The sequence below is a fragment of the Ochlerotatus camptorhynchus genome, unplaced genomic scaffold (genome assembly GCF_037179485.1).
Source record: "Ochlerotatus camptorhynchus isolate MF236.1 unplaced genomic scaffold, CSIRO-AGI_Acam_v1.1 ptg000448l, whole genome shotgun sequence".
In the NCBI taxonomy this organism is placed as follows: domain Eukaryota; kingdom Metazoa; phylum Arthropoda; class Insecta; order Diptera; family Culicidae; genus Ochlerotatus; species Ochlerotatus camptorhynchus.
Window position 1 is genome coordinate 317649 of NW_027040934.1, and position 15213 is coordinate 332861.

The 15213-nt window shown below is 38.5% G+C and overlaps 1 protein-coding gene across 1 annotated transcript in view; it reads right to left on the bottom strand.

Moving 5' to 3' along the window:
- Positions 1–1496: 1496 nt before the first annotated feature.
- Positions 1497–15213, bottom strand: part of Klp64D (kinesin-like protein 64D) — a 51722-nt gene continuing 38005 nt past the window's right edge. Inside the window, exons 3-5 of the mRNA XM_065234940.1 lie at positions 2951–4095; positions 2475–2892; positions 1497–2413 (exon numbers count right to left, since the gene is read on the bottom strand). Of these exons, the coding sequence (XP_065091012.1) occupies positions 2156–2413; positions 2475–2892; positions 2951–4095 (1821 nt within the window). The 3' untranslated portion in view covers positions 1497–2155. The remainder of the gene's footprint in view (positions 2414–2474; positions 2893–2950; positions 4096–15213) is intronic.

The following is a 15213-nucleotide window of genomic DNA, read 5'->3' on the forward strand; positions in this document are numbered from 1 at the left end:
GTATATAAAATAAGCTGTAATCATTGTAACAAAGTATATGTAGGACAAACCAAGAGAACTTTAGCAACTAGATTTAAAGAACATATAGCGGAGGTTAATAAGGCCAAAAAACAAGAAGAAAAGGGCCTAACATATGATTTCAAATCAAAGGTTGCAGAACACATATTCACAGAGGACCACCAACTATCGACGGAGGACATAACGATTTTACGAACCGTATCTACACCATGGAAATTGGATGTTGCAGAAAGCCTCGAGATCAACAAACAACGTAATTCAACTTTACTCAACAGGGATCAAGGAAACGGACACACATGGCTTTTCAAGTTACTACCTAGGACACATCAACGAGTAAGCAGCGGAGTACCTGTTCCTATAGAAAATTAAATTTAAGTTTACCTAGTTTCTAAGTGAAAATGTACCTGTGTTAATATATATTCGGTAAATGCGATGTTTTTCTTCAGTCGAGTATTAGTACAAGACACTGAAGAAGTCTGCACATTGTAGACGAAATACGCGTATCTGTCAAGGATAAGCAAATAAAGTAGTGGAATTAAATGGAAAATACTAATCCTTCTCTCTCTCATTATACAGGTATTCCACTAAGACGCCCACATTCATCAGGATTTGAAATCTGTGTTAGGGAAATCGCTTTTCGTAGGCAATCGCTGATAATTTTAACTATCATAGCAACAGTTGCACATTCGTGCAATTTTCCACAGTGACATTTTGAAAGATAACCACCCCTATTCTGTATTTCGTTTCGAACGAAATTCTCATACAAAAAAATATTTTTTTGTATGAGAATTTCGTTTGAAACGAAATACAAAATAGGGGTGAACGTCTTATATTTCTGATCCATTGGTGATAAAATTATTGAAATTGGTCCAGTGGCAGCTGAGTTATTAACGTTCATAATCTTTCATAATTGTGTTACGTTACATGTTCCATTTTCGGTTTTCATAAAGTGTACCCCCATATAGAAATCACAGACGTAGTCCTACGTCAAAATCGTATGAAAAATAAAAACTGGTTCTATTCCGCTTTTTTCCATTACATGTGCTAAATGACGTTTTAGCTATTTGCAGTTTGCAGGGCTATATTTTGTATGCTATCATCTGCTCTTGTCTTTCTGCTTATAACACGATTTTCCGTCCCTTTCCACCAGTATACGTCAGCAGGCGGGCTGTATTTGTGAAAACAGATTCTTGATCGCCCACGCTGTCATCTTCTGGAATATCCTCAGTTCTGGTAACTTTGGATTCAAAATTACTCAATTCTACGTTCTTCACCCGCGAATAATGCTGCTCACGCACTCCAGTACACTCTGAAAGCGAGTTAACGATGAAAACCCGCATTCCGCGCCACTGATGTTGCTATAATGTTTGTTGGGCTACCGAACTCCACCTGAACTAAAATAGTTTAAATCGGTTTTATCATTAATTACGGTACAAGGCTTTCTCTAAAAATGTGCAAACCATTCGAAGTGAGCCAAATTTTATTTTTCATGTGTGGATATAAATATCAATGTGAGTATCTTATTTGCAAGCATTGTTTTTGTGAGTTAGCGTGATAATCTCTATCCTTCATATATAAACATGCTATTTTTCAATGTCCATAACAAACGTGATTTCCTTTCAGTGCAAAAATATCAGATTTTGGGGTGTCCACTTATTATATTGTTAAGCACGAATCATATAAAATACTTTTCTAAAATAAATATCAATCAGGACAGGTGTATGTTCCCAACCTAGCTGAACGCTCAATCATTATGAACATAACATAACCTACACGGAGAATATTGTCAAACCCACAGCATCATTTCAGGTCCTATGTTGTTAGCTGATCAAAATGTGATGCACTTTACCAAACAAATCTACATATGTTATCAATGCTCCTGAGCAATGGTAGAGTAAACGAGACTATAAAAAATTAAATAAACACAATAAAGTCTTCGGACGCCACTGGACTAGTAGAGAATTGCACATGGCTTAAAAAAGCTATGAATGTTTTGATTACTTGTAAATGGACGAACCTACACGCTAAAGAAACAAACATATACAACAACACGAGTGCACCTAGAGGAAATGAAAAGTTAATAGTCTTGATCATTCGGCTGTGCGTTTTTAAAAGTACAAATTTGAGTGCCTACAACTTAGTAATACTTTCTGGCCGTTGTTGGGCGAGCTATTCCTGATGTACGTGGTCTAGCCGTCTTGGCCCGTACGGGTTCGATGACTGAATCGGTATTGTAGCTCAAATAAACATGCGACAAGTCGATCAGATCCGTTTCTTTGGTATTAACTTTCGGCTCGGCTACATTTTTGCGCATATTATTTCCCGTGTAGGCAACGCATTTGAGCTGCCATTCTCCGATGTCCTCGTTCCAGTGGGTGAACTTTTCGATCATGTTCTGAAAATTGCGATAGAGAATATAATTGAAAAAAAAAAAACTAATCATTACACCAACTCACCTGATATTCTTTTGGAATGTACGAATTGATTACCAACTCACAAAGTGCCAGTTCCCGCGAAAGGCTACGAATGTTTTCATAAATGCCTTCCTTTTCACGCTGTTGTTCCTGCTGCTGATCAGCCAGCTCTGATTTGATACTCATCAGCATTGACATGACGCGCTGTAATTTCTTGGTTTTACCAACACACTCCTCCTGAAGCGAACTGTAACGTTCCTCTATATCGATTCGTTCGGCTTCGATCTTTTGGAGATTTTCTTCAAGTTCACGCTCAGTTTTCGTGCGTCGCTCCAGCTCTGCAATTGACTTCTCCAAAAGTACCTCTTGTGCTTGGGCTTTCTCTAGTAAGTTTTCACCACCCACGAGAATCTTGTTTTCCAACGACGAAAGTTTTGCACGTAGTTGATCTTGCTCGGACCTGTAAAAAAATTAATACAAAGTTTGACAAACATAAAAATAATGAACTATTTTCATACTTTGCTCGCTTAATTTCCTGCTCATTTTCAATTGCCTTCATTTCCAGAAGTTCCTTCTCTGCATCAGCCTTCTCTTTCTTCTCCATCGCTTTCTCTCGACGTTTTTTCTCCTTCTTTTCCAAACGCTCTCTCTCTTTGTCTTCATCAATTTCTATTTCTTCTTCCTCTTCCTCCTCCTCTTCATCTTCAGCTTCTTCATCGTCCTCATCTGTGCAAATGCCATTAACAAACGTTCCTTCCTCCAGTTGACGCTTGAGTTCCTTAATTTCCTCTTGGAAATGACGCAACAATGCATCCTTCGGTTCGTCATTCACATGCGCCAAATTCTGGATGCTCTTAGCGCGACATGCATAGCGCAGTGTAGATATCGTTTCAACGTAGTTCGAATCAGCCGGACTAATACTGGCACACATGACGGTTTTACTATTACCACCAAGTGAATCTTGCAGTAATCTGGTAAGCTTCGAGTTACGATACGGAATGTGAGTGCTCTTTCCATCCACCAAGGCACTAATTACATTGCCCAACACCGATAGTGACAAATTGATCTTCGTCGCTTCCTTCAATCTTAATCCAGATGATTGAGTTTTGCTCTGTCTCTCCGAACCTGCCAGATCGACCAACTGCAACTTTCCCATTTTAACGAACTGCTTCCCACTTTCATCAGTTTCACTGGATTCGATCGTAATCGAAAAGATAGCATGCGATCGTGAAGATTCCGAATTCATCTTGGTAGCCCCAACGACTCGGTTCTTGTTGCCCAACTTCATAATATTATCCAAATCGTCCGCATTGTGAACCACGTAACCGCTCAAATCCTTCACAAACACGCCAATGTCGGCACGTTCTTTTACCTCCAGACTTTTGTTAATTTCCTTGCCAAGCAAATCGCGAACCTCCTCGTTATAGATCTCCATATAACTTACCCGTACCAAAAACTTCTGGTTCTCCTTACCTCGGGCGATGTGCCCGAAAATATGGGCAAACGTGTTCGGTATGATGCCCTTTGTTTGCGGAGATTCCGGATTGCCAGACATGGTGTAGGTTTTACCGGTGCCGGTTTGACCGTACGCCAGGATGGTACCATTGTAGCCTTCCAGAACCTTGTCGACGATTGGCCGGGCAGTGTCAACGTATAAATCGATCTGTAAACGAAATAATGGGAACAAATATTTAGGGTATAGACAATCAATAAAACCATCTGTAGTTATATATTCATCATCGTGAAGGATCGTCATAGTCTATCAATCGACCGTTTAAAATGACAGATCGAGGATTATGTAATGACTCTGCATCCGAGCCTAAATGCGGTATTCTTTTTTATCCCATCAAAAGCTGGTTAATATTACAGCCGTCTTGTGACAATGAGAAAACAGGTCCTCCACTATCACGAGACGAAACTACCTAGGGTAGGTGTTCCAGTAATAGTGATGTACCTATAATTGCGGTATGGGGGTTGCACCGTAATAATGAGGGAAAACTGGATTTTCATTGATAGCTCTCCTAAAATAAAGCAGATTTGCATTTTTCAAACTAATAGCCCAAAAATTAAGGAAACAATTGATTTTCCTTAAGATGTTGATTCTTTTGCACCTATAGTTGCGGTAGTGTTCCTATAATAGTGGAATCAATAAGAAACCAATGCGTTCCACTATTATAGGAACCAAAGTTAGCAACTACCACTACTACTGGAACAGTGTTCCTATTGATGGAGGACAAGTTTTTGAAAAATGTATAAAATTTAGTGTAATATTTTTCTAGCAAAATAGAGATTGAAAGCTAATATGAAGTATAAAAATTGTATATTGGGGAAATGGCTCTAATGTTGGCCTATGGATCTAAGATTGGCCCCATCGCTAAAAATCTGCTATTTACCAATTGCATCTAGATGAACACATCATTGGGATGGTACTAATGGATATTTTTGGTCGCTATTGAAAATTTAGTCGATTGCTGAATTTTTGTATGGGCCCAAATTAGGGGCATTTAGGTCGACATTACACCCATTTCCCCTATATCGTTTATTAGTTAGTTCCTTAGTTCCTCCACTACTGGCATACCCACCCTATCTTGAGCTGTCTCGTCATTTTACAATGTTACTCTATAAGAACGCTGAGTAAAAAGTAGGTGTAGCCATCAAAACAATTTAAACGCTATCATAAATACTATTAGCTGTACTTTACAAACATTTATTAGTGAGATTCATATTTGTTATGCCTCGAATACACTTGTATGACCAACTATGAGGATGAGCCTTATTTGTATAATAAAACTCATGCTCATGCATGGCCACACTTGAATAGTTGTTGTATATATTTTGTAAAGCACTCATTATTATTATACAAATAATGCTCGTGTTAATAGTTTGCCATACAAGTGTATCCGTGACATTAGATATGCAAAAAGGATAATTTATTTGTTGTTCTATTTAGTCGTAAATTAAGTTAATTAAGTAAGGCTTATAACGAAATATTTAGGTTATTTGTCCGGATATTAGTGCTACAATTCGGTGCAACACTAATTCTAATAGTCAAATCGTAATGGAAGCGTTTAATTTTTAGTAGATTTGTTCGATCAGTGTTCTCTTGAACGTGTTATAATGATATGTGATAATCGTCATCATCACTTACGTACAGAATGACAAGTTTCATACAAAATAATATTCCTATTACCAATTAGAATTCCGTAGACTGATTCCAAAGGCACTTCCAGTCGGAATAAATCCAATTAACCACAACTCTCTTACGTACCTACAAGCCTGCATAGCTGTCACTATTCACAGCTCCGGTTGATTGTTAAATTAATTAACGCCCATCCTGTTGGTTTTCTCCCAACTTAAACGGCGATCTGTAGCCGACCTTTAAGTTCAATTCATTTAATTTTGAATTCGGCCTGGCAATCATTCTAAATATGGGTACAGACGGTGATGATGCAATACGTACTAGCCCAACCAACCAACCAATTCATTCATGCACTTGAGCGTCGCACCCACCAAGAACGGTCCAAATGAAGACACCACTATGGAACGGTTCTACACTCAGCAATGCTTGTGGTAGTCGACATACTGTCAGTGACCCATTTTAAAGTTGCGTGAGTAAATGCAAGAGTGTTGTATGTACACTAATGTAGCGATTAATAATAAATGGAGGATATTGTAGTTGGCATGAACCGTTGATGAAGAAATGAAAAATCTATAAAACACGTGGATACTAATTTTATGAATGTTTGAGTACTTCTAACACAGGTGTTTATTGAAAGCTCCGGTTGCATTGACAAGGTTTTCTTATTTTGTATTTGATAATGAGGGTGAAAGAGATTTTAATTAATGGTCCTCATAGTATGTATGCTTGTACGTGATTTAATTGCCCTGCATCCCCATTTGAAAAAAAAACCTTAACTAAAATTGATGCATTGCATTAGAAAAATGCAACACAGAAAATCTTCATTTAAAAACAAGGTTCATGGGCGAATACCCACAAGTATTGAATCGATAAGCCTGTGGTTAGTGTAATCAAATACACATTTCCAGCTGCATTTATTGAGTGGCACACCTACAAGGTCAGCTTAGAAAATGAAAGTACTCGCCTGTCTGGCTACGAATATACTTTCATGTTTTTCATTGAACCTTCTAACCACTAACCTTCGGAAAATATTGTGAAAGAGATTACACGGAATTATAATTTTTGTTACCATGTGAATCTTTGTCATTGACGAAAACATTAATCAGTTTTTGTTCATGTGAGAATTCTTCCAGTGACAATGTCTAAAATAATACTTTCAATACAGGGCTGATAGCAGTGTTAAGCATTAAAAATAGTGAATTAGTGACTTAAATCATTTAAAAAAGTGACGAAAATGTAACTTAAACATTATTATAAAACTTTCGAATATAGAATCATGAAAATTGATTTGCTAGTCATCCAAAAAGGCAAGCATCGATTGCCTATCTATACGTATTCTTCAAAAGTTTATATTGCAAGATCTTACACAACTAGATTAACAACCAACAACACGACTTTCAGCGGCGCCGGTGGTGTAGTGGTAAGCGTGATAACTTCTCACCCGAGCAGGCCTGGGTTTAATCCCAGTCGGCGCCGCTGGGATTTTCTGAGGCATAACATCTCTGATCACGCCTTTCTTCGGAAGGGAAGTAAAGCCGTTGGTCCCCGGTTCATGAGTTGATGAGTCGATAGGTAGGGTCCAGGTGTGGGAGCTCTGCCTCCCTGTCGTCGGTAGCATTGGTGCTCATCACGAAAAACAAGATCGACGAAAAACAAATCAAGGGAAAAAACACGACTTTCAATAACGGAGACATTTTACCATAATCTAATCTAATACAAACGCAGCCAGTACGAGAAAGCATTCTGGAAAATGATTAGGTTATATAACGCCATAACATTGATGTTTGCAGCATATCTAAGATAGGGTTTTTGATCTAATTTCCGTCCTACTAAGCACAGCCCGCGCTTTACCTCGCTTTCTTGAACGGGTTTTAACAATAAATGAAATCAGAGTTGGTTGGAAATGCTAACATGAAGCTTTAGTGTGATGATTTATTAGCTAGAGAATGATCTTTAGAAGAGGGTAGGTGGATAGTTCCGTTAGAGTACGGCAGTATGAAAATTGAATAGAAGTTGAAAATGAGCGAAGGGCCATTAAAGCGACAGTTTTTCAAGATAGACGCACATTTTTGCCTAGCCCGTACGATGTACGCGGGGACTTGAAATATGTCTCCAAGTCCACAGGCAAAAATGTGCGTCCCTCTTGTTGCTCATAAACTGACTGCGGCTGTGGAATAGTTCTAGCGACGTTTTCATCACTACCTAAAGCCCCACGTTTCGAGAGCATTTCCAGTCGATGGTGTGTTATAATGCAGTTCTTCTTTACCCAACTATTGTGTTGCTCCTCTCGTCATGACCAACGTGATCATCTCAGAGAGAAAGCAGTAGGGTGGTTGTTGCGTGCTGTACCATCATCAGCATTGTTGACGGCTACTCCCGCCTTGAGTTGTTACATTCAAAGTGTTTTTTATGTTACTTCATACGCGAAGTTAACGCTTTTCAGAGTTGGTTGGAAATGCTAACATGAAGCTTTAGTGTGATGATTTATTAGCTAGAGAATGGTCTTTAGAAGAGGGTAGGTGGATAGTTCCGTTAGAGTACGGCAGTATGAAAATTGAATAGAAGTTGAAAATGAGCGAAGGGCCATTAAAGCGACAGTTTTTCAAGATAGACGCACATTTTTGCCTAGCCCGTACGATGTACGCGGGGACTTGAAGTATGTCTCCAAGTCCACAGGCAAAAATGTGCGTCCCTCTTGTTGCTCATAAACTGACTGCGGCTGTGGAATAGTTCTAGCGACGTTTTCATCACTACCTAAAGCCCCACGTTTCGAGAGCATTTCCAGTCGATGGTGTGTTATAATGCAGTTCTTCTTTACCCAACTATTGTGTTGCTCCTCTCGTCATGACCAACGTGATCATCTCAGAGAGAAAGCAGTAGGGTGGTTGTTGCGTGCTGTACCATCATCAGCATTGTTGACGGCTACTCCCGCCTTGAGTTGTTACATTCAAAGTGTTTTTTATGTTACTTCATACGCGAAGTTAACGCTTTTCAGAGTTGGTTGGAAATGCTAACATGAAGCTTTAGTGTGATGATTTATTAGCTAGAGAATGGTCTTTAGAAGAGGGTAGGTGGATAGTTCCGTTAGAGTACGGCAGTATGAAAATTGAATAGAAGTTGAAAATGAGCGAAGGGCCATTAAAGCGACAGTTTTTCAAGATAGACGCACATTTTTGCCTAGCCCGTACGATGTACGCGGGGACTTGAAGTATGTCTCCAAGTCCACAGGCAAAAATGTGCGTCCCTCTTGTTGCTCATAAACTGACTGCGGCTGTGGAATAGTTCTAGCGACGTTTTCATCACTACCTAAAGCCCCACGTTGCGAGAGCATTTCCAGTCGATGAGACTTCATACGCGAAGTTAACGATTTTCAGAGTTGGTTGGAAATGCTAACATGAAGTACCGAAGCACGACCCGAAGGATCAAGAGATTTGTCATCGTAACGATGTTTTTCATAGATCACACTTTTCACATCAGCCAAAAGGAAAATGTTCGTTTGAACTTCATGCAAAAGATTGACAGTGCAAGAAATCTGAACCATCCACTCATAACAGAGACATTTTACCATATTTAAAATTCTTATGGTGTCCTGAATAAATCTATTCTCTAACACGTCACGCTTTATAGAGGGGGAGGTAGCTCATCGATTCTTCCGGTTCGCCTCCTAGCATCGTGCTATAAGGTACCAGGCGATAACCAGGGTAGTTGATCGATAGCTCGATGACGTCATTTCGTTGGCGTCTGCTATGGGAAATTCTCATAGCAGGCGTTGACGATGGGACGTTGTCGAGTTGTTGAATAGCAACTATCGTGGTAACTCACCGATTACCTGTCGATCTGCCAAATTTGGAAAGACGTCTGCATTGAATTGTCTCATATAATAATATTCCGCCCACTATATCACAAGAAATTGCGAGTAGCTGAGTGGAATGGAGATAAGTTAAGCATTGGGTACAGGACCAAGTCTCCCCTGGGTGGTGCCAGAAGATGAGCGCAATAGAATCATCAAGTTGCCATAAGGCACGGAATGAGACTATTGCATGGCTGGGTAGTCAAAGTCTTCCATTCGTTAGTCATTTCAGGTGGATTAGAACAGGTTTAGGTTTAGGGTGGGCGTTGGCCAGATTTGGATTTTTCAGATATAATCCTAAATAGGACCTAGATTATTTAATACACTAGTAACCTCAACTTCTGTCACAATGTTTCATTGTGACTAATCAACACTCAATGGGTAAAATATCAAATTTGCGGTAAATTTGAAAAAAGGGAACTTGGAGTGTAGAGTGCACTGCCCACTGGACGATTCTGAAGCCTGACCAAGTGAGTGGGTTACGGGTTTATTTGATTGTACGTCATTTCCAAGTTACATAGATACATTCATACCATTGGCATTTTGTATTTGATACAGATACATGGATTTGATGTACAGATACATTCATACCATTGGCATTTTGTATTTGAGATAAGACAGAGACAGGATGCGGAGGGCCTGCTTAGGGGGAGCGTAACCCATGTTATGGCTTCCATTTATTAAATAGTTCAGATAGGCTGGAAATGATAGGTTCATGGTGAGAAAATGTACCATATGGTGCCCGTTCACTGATCAAAATTAGATTCAAATCGTCAGGCCCTGCCCTGGAATAAGGGAATTGACGATGATTTGTCAAGTTTCATTTTGCATTTGCATATAATTGTAAGTTTAGGTTTGCTTTTGTAATTGTAAGATAGATAGTTTGCCTCAATTGAAACATTGAGTTAAACATGACGAATCATACCTCTAAAATAGTAGTAGTTACAGTGCCGCATTATCTAACTTTTGTTTTGTTTGTTTACATATAACTAATACTAATACCTCCACGATGAGAGATGAGCTACCGTACATGGTACACGCTCATATACACTCCCAAAATAGTATGCCGCAAGTAAGTATATCACAGAGGCAACTAAAGATCCAGAAACAAAAACCGAAAACGCTGAACGGCAGATTGGTTTACAGTGGTCGACCAGGGTGTGTGCTGATAAATTACAAAATTACAATTACATCATTATTTCATACATCAGCTTGAATTGCGTTGATCGATATTACATTTTTTTTGCTGTGCACTACACCACCGGAGCCAGCAAAGTTCAACAATCCATCGTTGCTTATGCCTTTGTTGTCGTTTGGAACCAGTTTTGCGAGGTAGGTGACGATTGTGCGTATTTCTCGCGTAAATTTTGAAAAGAGCCTAGCCTGAACAATACGTAAAGAGCAAATTGAAACATTGTACGTCGCGTGAAAGTGGAACTTAATGAAGGCCTAAGTACTTTTTCGTAGTTTTTAGTTTTCGGATTTAAAAGATCGTCGGTTACAGTGGCCTGCTTACTGAGCAGAAAAACGCGGTCCCAGGTCCTTACATATCAAAGAGATTTATGGTAAAATCGCTTGTGTATCGTGTATTTTGCGAAACTCGTTGTTGTCGTTGGTTCCGGGTTTGAATGGATACACAAATTTAAGCAACGGTATTATGTGATATGAGGGGCTCGGTGGCCTTAGAGCAACCGTTTTTGCTTACTGAGCAGAACATCATGAGTCTATTCTCAGGCCCATCCACAATCAAGATTCGTCAATCGTTTTATTTGTTAATATGACTACATGGTAATAATAGCAACTCGGTGATTAAAAAGGTGCTCGTCTGCCTAGTGGCAAACGTTTTTGCTTACTGAGCAGAAGACCGTGGGTTTAGTCCCAAGCTCCTTCGCGTTATATGATCGTTAGGACATCAATTCAGCTTATCGTTTACCAAAACGAACCCTGCTGCAAACCCAACCCTCTTATCCAACATCCCAGTGATTCCTCGTGGAAGTGCAGAGGTGTTCTCGGCTTCCATCAAAGCGAGTGTCATGTCAACACAATCCTTCCCATTCCTTTCTTGACCTGTGTTCGGGCGCGGCCGGCGCTGGTATTGCCTAATTTAAGATCACCAGTTTTTACACATTGAGGATGATTGCTAGTCCCAAGCATCGTCTATTGGTTCTCTGTGTAATTACAGCTGATCTGGCAATAACAGAGTAGCAACCGTGGGCGGTCAATCAAGCTCAAGCTCAAGCTCAAGCTCTCTAACACGTCACGCTTTATAGATACCACCCAAGTAACATTTAAATTTTTATGAAATACTACAAAGCTGCTATAAAACAACATTCATACAACTCTGGTCAAGACTGCATTGCCATTGATGCATCCACCAAAACGTCTAGAATTTGTCTAGTTGGAAGTTGGGCACTCTGAAGAAGGTTGTGAAGGGTGTATTCTTGGAGCTCTTCAAGATTGATTTACTGTAAAAAGGCTGTATGAAGAACGCATTGAGAACCATTTGAAAACCACATTTAAATACTACAATAAAAGCTATTGGGCCATTTTCGAGCCATTTTCCCATTTTCCATTTTTGATAAATTCACTAGAAAAGTATCAATCAAAATAGAAAAGGATTCATAAATACCATCCGATCTTATCAACATAATTAAAATAGAAACCCTGCTGCATTTCTAAAATTATTAAAATAGTTTTCATAAAGCGACTTAGTTTTCGGTGCCACATTAAATCTTAAGTGAAATATACGTTGAAGCATCGAAAAAATAAGTTCACCCTCGGAAAACGTCGATTTTACTAATTGTTTTGCATTGAGTAAAAAAATCTTCAGATTGAGAAATTTTCGCATTTTAAATGTTTGCTCATTGCTAAATTGGCCAAAATAAAGTTATATCCAAGGAAATATAGATTGAAAATCAAAGATTGTAAAAAACAAACAAAATAATTGTAATATGGCGGTGGCATAAAAGTTGATTTCCATGGGTCATTTGTGAAAAAGTTATTTTGCTTTCAAGAAATCCCTAACAAATTCATAGGGGTCTAAAATTAAAGAAAACTTGCAGACTGAATTGTATTTATCTAAAGCCATTTTGCTTGATCTTAACCCGTTCTGATTTATGGCAGCACTTATTGAGACAAAGTTGCCTGTAAAAAGTTAAAGGTCAATGTTTGTTTATCTTTCGATAGTTGCGCTGTGCGATCCAGCGTTCTTCCAGACAATTTTCTCCCGATGGATTGGAGGAAAGGGTAACAGGAAATCTTCGAAATGCTGCTCCCAGTGTCTGTCTTAATCATTTACCATCACACGCAAAGAGTAGCGCTTCAACCCAGTGTAGATGAGTTGCGTTTTTTTGAAAATTTTCGCTGTTATGTACGAGCGCAATAAACAAATTAGTTCATTATAGGGGAATTTACGTATTCTCGTCAATATAAGCAGCGTCTGCACTTCTACTAGCATTTTCTCAGCGTCACGCACATATATGATGTGTCTGTTTGTTTACATTCATCTGCTGCTTGCTTCTCTATCCATTCCAATCGACAGAATTTTTCAAAACGTTTTGAAAGCGTTTTTACAACGCTCCAAACTTCTCAGGTGAGTGTGACTATTGTCGGCAGTCTCTTTTTCTTCGGCAACCTTCCCATTAGAACTGCGTGTTAACCAGCTGTTCTATTATCGGCAACTCGAAATCAACCTCATTTTGTAGTGCGTATGCTTTATTTGAAGAAAAATGTAGCATTACTGGATTGCTCGATCGTTCAAATATAATCAGATTGAAGCTGAAAGGCTAAACAATCGTTTGGACACATTCAGGGAAGTGCGTTGATAGGAAAACATAGTGAAATTAACGTTTAAATTTTGGTTGCCGAAAACAGTCAATGGGTGCCGAAGCCAACATTTACCCTACATCGACGAATACACATCGCACGCATCAATTCAGCATGAGGAAATAATTTGTCATCGATCTGTGTGTAAAAACTAACACGACACGTTCTTCAACGCTACATATATTTGTTTAAAAAATGCTTAAAGATGATGTTAGTTTCCGTAGGCAAGCTAAGAGTTTTCACAAATCGAAGTTTGAATCATTCATCGTAACCAGCAAATCCTGATGCAAAATTTTCCGTTTTTTCCCGGAATTTTGTAAATTTTCTCGGTTGTGCGATATACATTTATATAAATTGAATATAAAACCGAATGCAATTGAGCCGAAGACATCACAAGGTTAAATGGGGCATTACTAAGACAGCAACATTTTTCCTTGGATCTTGAGTGTGGTTTTGCGTTCAAAGTCTTCATTACTTGCGTATGTTTTAGCTACTTTGATTATTCACTCAGAACTCTGTACATGAATTTCAATGTTCTCAAGTTTTTTTTTCTTTTAGAATCTATGCCCATCCCAGAGTCCTTCTTTTCTCTGGGAATCGCTTGAGAATTTCTTCTTAACACTAAAAGTCCAGAAATTCTCCGCAGAGCACCATAAAATTCATGAAATTAGATTCTCTTCGAATTATAAAGATATTCAAAGTGTTTTCATGTTACTTCATACGCGAAGTTTGCGGTTTTCAGAGTTGGTTTGAAATGCTATCTAACATGAAGCTTTATTGTGAAAATTTATTAGCTAGAAAATGATCTTAGAAGAGGGTAGGTAGAGTACGCCTGCATGAAAATTGAATAGAAATTGAAAATGAGTGAAGGGCCATTAATGCGACAGTGCAAGTCAAACGCACACTCTTTGCCTACCCGTACGATGTACGCGGAGATTTGAAGTATGTCTACAAAACTACAGGCAAAAAGTGTGCGCCTTACTTTGCTCAAATACTACCTGTGGCTGTGGAATACTTCTAGCGACTGGAAATGTTTTCGGCAACGTGGGGCTTTAGGTAGTGATGAAACGCCCTTCGCTCATTTTCAACTTCTATTGCATTTTCATACTGCCGTACTCTAACGGAACTATCTACCTACACTCTTCTAATAAATAATTACTAATAAATTATCACACTGAAGCTTTATATTAGATAGCATTTCCAACCAATATCTTTAAAGCAAGCTTGCAAATGCTCATTACAGCTAAAATACTATTTTTCGGATTTATGAAGCTATGAGATATTTTAATGATAACTCTTATTTACAAGATTCAAGAACAGAAGGTAAAGTGTGTGTATGACACATAAAACATGTCAATTTAGCTTTCAGAGTCACAATAGCGATTAGCTGTAAGGATGAGCAACGCGATGAGCGAGCAATCATAAAATCGCTAGTTGTGACCTTCTGAAAGCAAAATTGACAAATTTTATATGTCATATACAAACTTAACCACCTCTTCTTGCATCTTACTAATAAAAATTATCATTATAGTATCCCATTGTTTCATAATACCGAAAAATAGCATTTTAGCTGTAATGAGCAATTGCAAGCCTACTTTAAAGGTATTTTTATAAATTCACTGAAGCTTCTTTTGTATTGTACCCTCAATAATTAAATTACTTTGGTATTTTCACCGATCCTGGAATCATCTTCACAAACTTCATGAAATTTTTAACAGATAAACTTAAATACAACTGTGTTCGATAAAATAGCAGCGCATGCCGATTTTCATACAAAATGGTCAACTTTGACATGATGTAACTTTGTTAACTTATGATCAATCGAACTGAAACGTTCGCCAAAGAACTACAAATATGTTCAATTTTACGATTACAAAATATTACATTTTTGGAAGCACCTGCAAGAAAGTGAGACACCAGGTAAAATTGTTCAAAATAATAGCATTTTTTTATTTGAAAATTTACGT